The following is an 11,751-nucleotide window of genomic DNA, read 5'->3' as shown; positions in this document are numbered from 1 at the left end:
TCACATTCGGCTTAAATAGAGAGGAAAGAAGAGTGGGGGGGGGGGGCAATTAGCACAACAGGAAGTTTCATTCCTGCAACCTCCGACTGTAAAGGAACACATTTTAAATGCAATGTGAATTAGTCAATTGCTATATGTGCAATACCTATTCTATTTTTACTTAGCTCTCTGTATTGTACGCCATCTTATTTTATTTTTTTTCAATGCATGCTATTTACGTTCTTTTAAAAAGGACCCCAGTTTCTCATTGACATTATACGACTGGTTACATAATACTCCTTCCTTGGATAATTCTGTAAGAGCGGCTTTCTTCCCCCGGGGCATACATTGTACCCAGTGAGAAAACTAGAAGGCCCTTCACGAACGCAGAGACACTTGAAGACCATGGCACCTTGTGGGTTTTTTTTATATTTTATTTATTTATGTTGTTGTTGTTGTTGTTGTTTTGCCAGTAATAAGCTCACTCAATTCAATCCCATCTCACCCCATCTCCGCTCTCTCACAGCACTGATCTGAGAATTCATGTTTACATGTAGGTCGTCCCGATTCTTCAAGAGCTGAATGGATAGTGAGATGTGTTCAGAGGCTAAATTGTCCTTGAAACAAAGGATGCTCAGGGGTGTTTCCCAGAATGTCCTCTAATATATATATATGGCTCCAGCATGCAATTGTTTTAATTTTTTTTTTTTTAACACAGACATTTACATTAGCATTTTTAAATCAACTATTGTCTTAGTTTGTGGATTATTGTCCTTTCCTTCAAAACAAAACAAAATTGAAAACGCAAAAACCTGCACCCCATCTGAGGTTAGCATGTTTTTTCCCTTCTAAAGAAACCATTGGTTGCGTTATGACTCCTTTATTAAATCACAATAAATAGGTAATCAGATTCAAATAATTATAACTCTTCAGAAATTGAATTTTCTCCCAGATACTTGGGTCGATGAGCTGTTGAATGCATCAACCCTTTGTTCCACCCTGTGATAGGTGAATTCTTTTTATTTTAGGCCTTTGGAAACAAACAAATTTTTTTTAGATATCTCTTCTTTAATAGCTTTAATAGTTTTAGGATGCTGCAAACAAAAGGGTGCACAGAACAGGTAGTTTCTTCGACCTCTTTCGGAATTCTTCTCTTATTCTTCTCTTCTTTTTTTTTTTTACTTCAGATTTGGAGTCAATCATATGGTTATGGCAGGAGTACTTTGTTTTAAACACACACACACACACACACACACACACACACACACACACACACATTGTCAGTCTCTAGTCTCTCCCGTGTGATAATAGGTGACCTGGAAGTAAAAAGTAACAGAAGGCATTCCCGCCCACTGGCTCCTCTGGCACCGGGCTGCCCCTACTCTCACCGTCAGTTCCACAATCACACACCACATCACTCACTCACACACACACGCACACACACACACACACACACACACCACACACTTGTTCTAACGCACCATCCCTTGAATACTTAACACTGTCACAACCAACCGATGTTGCCGGTGGTTTCTTGCAGTCATGTTCTCGCTGCCACTGGTGTGTGCATGAGCATGGGAGGGTGGGGGGTGAGGGTGGGGGGTGGGGGGGTAAAGGGGGGGAAGGCTAATTGTGTTGTGCCCACCATGACCAGAATCAAGGTAGTCTCGACGGATAAAGAATGGCAAATAACCCAACTATCCACCCTGAGGCAGGCCCGGCTGGCTCCGAGCCCAGATATCAGAGGAGGGCTGGATGCAGGACTGAAGGTGTTCCAACGAGCTCAAACCAAAAACATAGAAAAAAACATAGGAAACGCTGCACTGCTAACAGCTTGTGCCGACAAATCTCTCAAAGACGACGCTTCAGGCAAATATTGGCATACGCGTATTCTTCTCCGGCGACCTCAGTTTACAACGTGAAGCACGTATCAGGTCTCTGCGTCTCGTTCCACCCGTGCAGGTGATGCCCACGCTGTCAGAAAATCACAGCCTGGGGAGGGGGAGCGAGAGCGGAATGGATCACAATGTTTTCTCAATGACGCATCACTTCATCCCTCCACCAGTTCTTAATGGGATTTTTTTTTTTCTCCCCCACCTCCACCAGCGGATCATTCATCTTCTAAGCAGCCCTGTCAATGCCTACACCAGGATACAGCAGAAAGAGGGAAGCTAGTCCCCTCATTTACATGCAAAGGCATGAGGGCAAATATGAGATAATCATTTTTAATATTCTTGGATTGGAATAAAGGACCTGGACTAACAAGCGTTCAAGAATGTGCTGCCTCTGGCGAGGTGACGAGACATACAGTCACAAGCACTCAGATGCATGATTTGAGTCGTGCAGCTTTCAGCAAATGACAGTGTCTCCACTGCAACCTTGCTGGAAATGAACCCTTTCTGATAAATGTCATCTCTTCCATTTTCAGTGTGTTCTGCCACATAAGTAACCATGGTTACCATATTGTGTCTCTCCACGTATTAAAAAAAAAACAAAAAAAACCCAGCTGCTACCAGCTGAAAAGGCTGTGTGAACACGGCTGCAAATAATGAGGAGTCATATCAGAGCATCTGAGCAGCTGCCCTGATGCTGTATGTTGACGGCTTTTTCAAGAAGCTGCTTTTTGAACGGGACTTCTTCCCCCGTCTGAGATGAATATCATCTCCCCGTGTTTCCCCCCCCTCCTCTTCCATTCCCCCCCACAAGATGCCTCGACTTCACCGGGGTTAAAAATAGATACCCCACCACCCGCCACTGCCTCCGCCCCCACCCACACCTCCCAGTGCAGCGTGAGCCTAACTTTATTTTCATGGGGGAAAATGAAAAGCACATATACTGGAGGGAATGGGGGAGGGGCCAGGGGTAACCTTCAAGATCCAATGACAAATCAGTTTGTGTTAGTGAAGCAGTGTGCAGAGCATTACAGGTCCAAAGAAAGAGCAACATTTGGACTGCCCGTTTACACCCGTGTCTGTCTGTCTGTCTGTCTGTCTGTCTGTCTGCTCCTCACAGAGCTTCCTCGCCAGAGCATTACAAGTCCAAACAAAAAGCAACATTTGGGCTGCCTGTTTACACCCGCGTGTGTGTGTGTGTGTGTGTGTGTGTGTGTGTGTGTGTGTGTGTCTGCCTGCCTGCCTGCTCCTCACAGAACTCCCTTGCCAGGCTTTAATCTTTTCATTTCTGTTTGGTTTTGATCTCAAAATAGTCCTTCCCATCTGTTGCTGCAGGACTGAAGCCTACCTGCACCTTCAGGGAAAAAAACACAAAAACAAACCCTATTTAAGAGCTGGAGCATTCTAGATACCCCAATGAAAAACAGAAAACAATCTCTCTAAATATTTGAAGAGGAGTTTTATGGCTGGTTAATAATCCCAGTCCTTTCGGTCCCAGCGCAGCCACACAGATATTGATTTCTTTTCCGGCTGCCGGTGACCTCGATTCATCCTTCTGATCTTTCTTTGAGCACTCGCAACACACGAGCTCAGGATATGTGCCAAAAGAAGACTGCCAAGATCGACCTGATTCATATCTTATGTCAATCACACCTGGAGGCAAAAAAAAAAAAAAAAATGAGGAGGGCCAGGACAATGGAAACAGGGAAGAAACAGGGAAGGAGGGAGACACTGCGGGGAGAGCAGACACAGACATGGCGTTACAGGAAAAGAGGAGGGAACGTGAAGGCAGAGTCAGAATGTGACAGACACATGGGGAGGGGAGGGGCAGGATGAGGAGGGGGGAGGGTCATGGGGGAGATGCAAAGTTGAGTCAAAGACCCTAGAGCTCCCTCGGTTTCACTGTGAAAGAGGCAGCGCTGAATCCGTAGATAACGCGTGCCCTCTCTGCCAAGGCATGCCCAAGACAATGACATCATCATCATCATCATCATCATCATCATCATATTCGTTGCTGTCATGTCATCATCGGAACTAGCAAGGACACAAAGGGAGCCCGGACTCACACTTGGATCTTTAATTCCACCATTAATCACACACTGATTCACATTTTCTTTCTCCTTGCAATCACAATCAATCGCATTGCTCCGGCGCAGATGATCAAGTCTTCATATTTAAAAAAAAAAATCTTCATCTAAAATCTTAAAAATAAAAATGCTACTCTTTGTCTCTTCAAGTGCGGTCAGACTGTCATCGCTTGCAGGGACTAGCTAGCCTTCATAGCGCTGATTAAAAAATACGCTCTCTTGCTCTTTGCACACATACATACACAGCTACACATTGACAGTATTTTTGGTGCGTAGCACAGGAGCAGAATCACGATAAACAAGGGATTACAGGTACAGAAGCAGGAGACAGAGTTTATATTCCCTTTATACTGGAAGGTGCTGCAGAGGAATGAGATAGCATCGATGCAAGCGACGTAGCCCGAGCTAGCTCGCGGCAGCGCAGTCACTGCTGGTGGGACTCTCTTGCTGCCAGTCTCTTTGTTTTGTTCTGGAGGTAGCGCTTTTGGCCCTCGTCGAAGCGCCTCTGCTCATCCTCTCCGTTAATCTGGAGGACAGGGGGGGAGAAAAAGACAAAAAGGTTTGTTTTTAGATCTTACTCAGGATGTACGCGTAGCTCTCATTGGAAAGGTTCAGCGAGGCCAGACGCTCTGAACCAAATTAGCAATCTGCACATTTGTAATCTGCATTGGTTTCCATTAATTCGCTTGATTAATGGTTAGGGGGGCTCAGTGCGTACAGGAGGTATGTAAAAAAAAATAAAAGAAATAATAATGCATGCAAATGAAGGTGAATAATCAATCCAGAGGTCTGTGGCCACTGCTGCACTTGACTTTGACAGATACAGCCTGCCAGCAAAATCACGACTCGCGAAGAACTCTAATGCGGTGTTTTGGAGGGAAAACAGAGAATAGCTTTGCCTCTTTAGTGGAACAGCGCAAAAAGCATCTGGGTGCATGTCAGTATGTAAGTAACTCTAAGTCAACTACAAACTGAGCAGAGGAAAGTGTGAAGTGATCATTTAGCTCAGCTCTGGACGTGCACTGCTGTTTCCACCACCAAATCTTGTTGTTTTTTTTTTTTGTTGTTGTTGAGCTGAACAAACGGCTATGGAAAAGTCCTCGAGTTGCCAGACAACAAATCTGTTAGAACAACTACGTAGTGTTCTGAGGATTCAGCCTTGATACAGCAGTTACAATAACAACCTGGAACAACCTACACAGCAGGTCTTGAAGCTGTCTTGCTTGGTGAACTTTGGGGAGTTCAAAGGATTATTGGAAGGCTGGAGAAAGCCACTGTGGGAGTCTGCAATTGCACCTATAGTTTTATTTCATTTTCCTTTGCTTTTCTTTGCAAACACACCACAATGTACAGGGTGCCTTCATGTACAGGTACCACCTAGAAAATTAGAATATCCTGAAAAGGTTGCTGTATTTCTGCAATTCAACTTAAAAGGTGAATTTGACATATTATATAAACGAATAATAAGCAAGTCAATATATTTCAAGTTTTTATTTCTTTGGATTTTGCTGATCAGGTCTTGCAGCTTAAAAAAAAACAACTCAAATTTTCTAATAATTTTCTGAGTTTGTAGGTTTGTTGTTTTAATGCGCTGAAAATCTCAATCAGCAAAGTTATAACAAGGAACTGCTTGAGATGTCAATGTGCGTGTAAAATGTGTTGGTTTCATCTTTTATGTTAAATTGCCAAAATAAAACAACTTTTACTGGATATTCTCATTTTTCGGGTGGTACCTGTATGTGAAGGATATCTTGTTTGTTTGTAACTTTCTATACTTGCCCTCCCTTTCCTATCCTTCCCAAAACAGGTCCCTTTTGTAAATGCGACCTTGGGTCTCAGTGAGGTTTCTAACCTGTATCAATAAAGGCCAACACAAGAAAATATATATTTTTTCCAACTAACCTCTCGCTTCACCTCCGATGTTTACTCCGTGCGGCTACCGATTGGTGGGAGGACTCGCTCGCTAGGCCGCGCTGTTTAATTAGCCTGCCTGGCAATTTTACGCGACTTTAAACTGCAACAATGGCGCCGCCAGAGAGACCGTGTCAACACTCACTTTTATGGCGCCTGGCCACTCTCCCCACTTCCCACCTCGTTGGCAGGCGCGAGTGTGTTTGTATTGTATGCAGCGAGCTGGCCTTAGCAGCAGAGAGACGCACGCACGCACACACACACACACACAAACACACACACAGAGCAGGTGGTCAGAAGACCTCAAGAGCACTCATGGAGCAGAAGCTGTCACCGGACTTCAGTTTAAGAAGTGAGAAGAGAGACAAAAGGATGAAAAGTGATGCAGCGGACGAGTGGCCACAACTCAAAGCCCAAACCCAAAAGGTGGAACAGCAGTAGGTTGTAGGTTGTTTTTTTTTTGTTGTTGTTGTTGCTGTTGTTGTGTTTTCTCGTCGCGCTGATTCATGAGCGCACAGCTGTAATGTGCCTGGGTTATATAACATACAACTCAGCGCTCGCTCATTTCTGCTTATGCCATCCATCTGAAAGTAATGGATAATTCCGCTTCATTGACTTTTAAAAGAGGTAGAAAAAGAAATGGTTTCACGGTGGCTGCGGTGTTTTTCAAATGAAATAAAAATTGATCCGCCGTCCGTGGTCATAGTAGTAAATATGCCAAAATGACTGTTTGTCAAAACACAAAACACAAATCTGGTCGGAAATAACCCGACACACCTGTGCAAAGGCAAGGCAAAGTGCAGAAATAGATCACCTGTTAGGTATTTATTTATTGCATTTACTTCATTTACTTCATGCAGCAGCAAGGTGTTCGTCTCCTTTTGTTGGCGTGATAATTTAATGTTTACACAATCGTTCAACAGGTACTTACATATTAGGCTGTAAGTTACCATTTCCAATTGGACTACGAGTGGACTGCACAGGAAAAACTGAACATTGCATTACTGGGGAAAGAAGCCCAAACACGATATAGCAAGTGATCTGACACAAATTGGAATTTGCATTCATTTATTTATTTATCATCTCATCATACCAATGCGGTGGCATCCTTTAACACCTTTCCCGCTCCGCCGACATACAACCTGAGCGTAATAAAAGTGGGATGTGAGGAGAACGCCTCTGACTTGGGGGGGTCGAGAGGGTAAAATGTAATAATGTTAAGATTGTTTCTGGCTGTTGCGTTTGCTCGCTGCCTGCAACAAGATGTGACCGCCGACACGACAGGAAGTCAACGCAATGTTCCGCCATTTGCTCTTTTATATTTACCCACGACACCAGCCCCTGTGCCTTTTCTCTTTCCTCCTCCTCCTCCTCCTCCTCCTCCTCTTTTAACAGCTCCATGTTCCTCTTGCTTCAGCCACCTTTATGGATCAGGCCCCCGGGGGACTCTGCAATTATTTAATTACACTTTCCCTCAGCGCGGGGCGAGCTTCGGATTGAGACGCTTTTAATGAATGTGCCAATTAAACGGAAACGTGCGCCTGACTACAGCTAATTAGAGAACGACTATTAATAACAACGTGAGATGCGGCTCTCGGAAGTTTTTTTTTTTTTTTTTTCTCCCGAGGCAGATGGAAAGATGGCTTCGGCAGGAGGACAATGTGAGTTTTTGAAGAAGATGAAGATGGTTTGCTTGTGTGATAATTACTGAAAGTCTGGAGGTGGAGGTCGCTTGTAATGAAATGGTTGATGACATACGCTAGCAGAAAATCAAATGCTCAGTTCTAATACGGTTAATAGAACACATATTGGCTGTGATCTTGTTGAGGAAAAAGCAGGTGTTTGGGTTTTTTTTTGGCCCTCTACCGGTTCACTGTTTCCAACGGCCTGACGTCTCTGAGGAAACGGTGACTGAGTGGTTCTGCTTTCTCGCGCTCAGATCAGCGGAGCAGCGTTTCTCCGCGCGTTTCCCTCCATCTCTGATCTCCAGCTGCAGCCGTGACAAATTAATCTGATGCTTCAGGATTCCTCCCTCGCCACCCGCCTGCCCTTTGCTCCAAAAAACTCTCCACTTAGCTCAACCTTTTCGCAACTCCAGTCCACACCAAGCATCAGGGCTAAATATGCTGCTGCCGGCTCCACTTTGAAAAGGCCCTACTTACAAATTGTTTGTTTTTACAAGCTGGCATTATAAGGTTTATATATTTGTATATGCTGTCTTGTTCAACGTAAACTGGAATACTTGAACTACCATGATTGTGTGAATAAGAGAGCGGTAAACCCTCTTTTTGTGCAGGTAAATTGCTACGCTTCTGGCTCCTAGCGGAGGACGGCCGTGTCATTGCACGTGTTTTTGCCGCTCACATTAGCATAACTCAATAAAGCTGATTCCGTCCGCGCTTGACTCAAAAACTCCTTTTGCTGTCCTTGCGTAATTGGTATTCCCAGGGTGGCTCTACTCTAATAACTATGACTACGTGGCATCATGAACTACAACTGGCGGCTCTCTGAGGCAGAACCTTTCAACGTCCGTGAAGCCGTAAAGGAAAGACCCGAGGTACATGTCGCGGCCAGACTAAGGGCGTATTCATACCTGCCCTGTTTGGTTCGAACTAAACCAAAAGAGTCCCTGGTGCGGACCTTTTGGGCTGGTGTGAATACAAACCAGCGAACTCTGGTGCCGGTCCGAGACCTCGCCGGAGAGGTGGTCTCGGTTCGCTTCCAAACGAACCATGGTGCGGTTCGGTTGATGTGTGAAAGTGACCGCACCGTGGCTCCAACCAGTTGTGAAATCGCACACTTTTTTACACGTCACAGGCTTCCGTAGCCACAAGCATTATGGGACCGTTTTGGTTAGCACAGTAGAAAGTTTAGTAGCACGTCGTCGGACCGTCAGGCTAACACGAGTCGTGGTGCAACGTGGAGCAATGAGGACACGGTTCTTGTCAAAACATCTCCTCATAAAATTGACGTTGCACCAAACCAAAAAGATACATTGCTTTTTGGTCCGGGCCGAAGAAAGTGAACGAAAGGACTTTCTTGGTGTGAATACGCCCCAGGGTTCTGTTCAGCCTCGCTTTGAAGATGTGAGGAAACAAGATGTTCTGCGTTCCATGTCTCAACTTTCTTCCCCCCCCACCCCATGCTGATACCGTTAACCTGGCGTATCCATGGTGTCATCCCAGTGAGATGAAATGACAAGAACGTTTGCACTCCTGAGGAGACTGGCACTGTGCTGGCACGTGGAAATATGGATCTTAATATCTCGGAAGAGGAGAAGCAGCTGTTCCACTTGGTGGGCTGCTCATCCATTAGACCGACGGCTGGACGGGGTGCAACCAACCACAGAGTGTAAACCTGGCGCTCTGTAAAAACGAGGGGTCTGCCTGGACGACGTCGGCTGGTGGAACGCACGCTTGTGCCAACACATGACCTTTGTGTTGTTGCCGCGACCTGCTCTCATCTGGGAAGGCGGCGGAGGAGCCATGTAAACTGCCTGCTACCAGCATGTCAGTGGTGGTGATGGGTTGAGGAAAAAAAAAAAATTGGGAGCAGGATGGGTTCGGACATTTTCATGTGTGTTATTGAGATAATGTCACCCAACTGATGACATTCTAGATCAGCGTTGTGGGTCGCGACTTTTTGGTGTTTTAATCGGGTTGCAGATTTGTGGGCAGTTTTTTTTTTTTTTAGAGAAGGTTTTTTTTTTTTTTAAATATGTATTTCAAATATAAGAGAAAATGTTTGTATGTGTGTATTTATTTTGCAGGACACACAATTCAATTCAATCGTTTGAATAATTTGTTTACTGGACAGGCTTGAAAGTGGGCAAACGATTTTGTTTTTGGTAAAAAAGGTAAAAAAAAAAAAAGAAAAAAAAAAGAAAAGAAATGTGGGTCCGGAGACTGTACCAGTTGACAACCACTGTTCTAGACAATGCAGATGGTTATTCTGATGGAATCCATGCTGCTCCTGGATCCTGCGGTTCAGCGGTACTTGGAATTTCTCATTTTTGTTTATTGCTAACACTATGAGGGATTTTTTTTTTTTTTCCAGAGATGTGGCTTTGCGGGAGGACTGAGGAGTGAGGTGGGGCAGAGGAAGCCGGGGCCACATGGTTTTCACCAAGCCGCTTTGCTTGAAGGGTTCTTGTTGAAATGAAGGAAACAGAAACGCACACATACTTGTAATAATCTTTGTGTTACGAGTCAGCGGATACAAGCCTTCCCCTCGCCCATGGGCTCACTTTTAATTGAAAGTGACACTTGCCTGTTCCTTGTGGTGGCGCAGCTAAGGGTCACTGGAAGAAATTAAAAGCAGGGCTGGAACTGGACCAAATTAAACAGAGGGAGCAAAGGGAATTTAAAGTCCTCTTCCTGCTCTATAAGCATGCAGCATGAAGGCTGGCTCTGTCACTGTGTGCCACTATTTAAAGTCTCCTTAAACGCTGAATTATCCCAACGCCTCTTGTGGGTCCCGTCACGGAAAACATCATGTTTAGCCCCGTGTTTACAGCAACCCACACAAAATTGGGAGAATTTTGCACAAAATGGGATCTTGAGTGTGGGGATTCTCCCAGTTTATAGCCGCTCACCATTAGGAATGATTTAGGCTATTTATGAAGGGAATGGCACTGTTCCCGGTTGCCAGGTTTAAAGACGAGGCAAAAACAACACCATGAATTTAATAACCCCTCAGTAACAGATTGACTGGGACAACCTCTCGGTAGTATCCACAACTCTGGCACGAGAGTGCGCGTGCGCCTGTTAACCCTTTTGCTGATTGTCTTGAATGAGACGCGTCTAAAAATAAATGTTCATCACTTCTTGTGGACTACAGGAGGTTGCTATGACAACAGGGCTTGTTGTGTCACGGGAGGCCAGCTGAGCCTCAGATGCTGAGGAGGGAGGTGAGGGAGGGGAAGAAAGAGGGCAAGGAAGAGAGGGGTGAAGAGGATGAAAAGGACCAGAGTGCGTGAGAGAGATGTGATGACACGGAGGAAAAATTAGCAACCACCCCCCCCCCGACCCCCCACTCCAAGAAATTACCCTTTTCTCTCTTTTTTTTTTTTACCTTACATTTGCTTTATTGCTGTGCCAAAGGCTTCACCACATCACGCAGTTTTGAGCAGCCATCTCGTCCCCATTGATTCGGACTGGGCCCAGTGTGACACTGTGACCCCCTGGCCAGCGGCTGAGCGTTCCAAGCACCGCCCTGTCGCTTGAACTGAACAGGAGCCAGCTCTCTAACCTTCCAGCGACGGCCACCCTATTAAAACAATCAGAAAATCCAACTCGACAAACAGTTGCTCCGCGGCGCCCCCAGGCATCCGCCGCGGACGCCGCACACACCGGCCCAGCGTGCACATGCATTATTCCTGCGCGCTACAAGGGCACCGCTGCAAGTGAGGCGAGGCGTTCCCCGGACAGCCCTCCTTCCTGCCTGAGCTGTCCTGCTTCCCTACTTCAAGCGCAACACACGGCAGCGCTACCGTTAGCGCCGGCAGAGAGACCCGACACCCCCCACCCCCCACCCCCCCAGTCCCCACCTCCCCCGCTGAGCTAAAACAAGAAAACCTAAAAATAGCCATCGCAGCGGGCTCACTCAGGAGAAAGTGAGGATGAGAGAATGAGGGGGGAAAGCACCCGCGGACAAAAATAGCAGGAGCCCTTCTTTCGATCGGGCTATTTAAAGAGCACAACTGGAGCAACAATCTGCCACAATGTCATGGAAATTTCATGAGTGGGTTCATTATTCCTTCTTTCTTCTTTTCTTTTCTTTTTCTTTTTTTTAAAAAAAAACACCAACTCCCTCCCGTTGAAGAGTTTAGTTCACGAAATCCGTGTCTTAAAAGTGTAGCCGGCGGATCGACATGAGGCCGG

The 11,751-nt window shown here is 45.7% G+C and overlaps 1 protein-coding gene across 3 annotated transcripts in view; it reads right to left on the bottom strand.

Annotated features, from left to right (window-relative positions):
* Window positions 1–3,933: 3,933 nt before the first annotated feature.
* The window catches only part of acot7 (acyl-CoA thioesterase 7), a 38,550-nt gene continuing 30,732 nt past the window's right edge, over window positions 3,934–11,751 (bottom strand). For all 3 annotated transcript variants that reach the window (XM_076041972.1, XM_076041975.1, XM_076041974.1), the window contains one exon: window positions 3,934–4,484. In XM_076041972.1, the coding sequence (XP_075898087.1) occupies window positions 4,383–4,484 (102 nt within the window). In that variant the 3' untranslated portion in view covers window positions 3,934–4,382. The remainder of the gene's footprint in view (window positions 4,485–11,751) is intronic.

Source organism: Nelusetta ayraudi, unplaced genomic scaffold, assembly GCF_046127955.1.
Source record: "Nelusetta ayraudi isolate G7.1 ecotype Tasmania unplaced genomic scaffold, CSIRO-AGI_Nayr_v1 ptg000070l, whole genome shotgun sequence".
Classification (NCBI taxonomy): domain Eukaryota; kingdom Metazoa; phylum Chordata; class Actinopteri; order Tetraodontiformes; family Monacanthidae; genus Nelusetta; species Nelusetta ayraudi.
The sequence above is the reverse complement of the archived record's forward strand: the minus strand, read 5'-3'. Positions and strand labels throughout refer to the sequence as shown.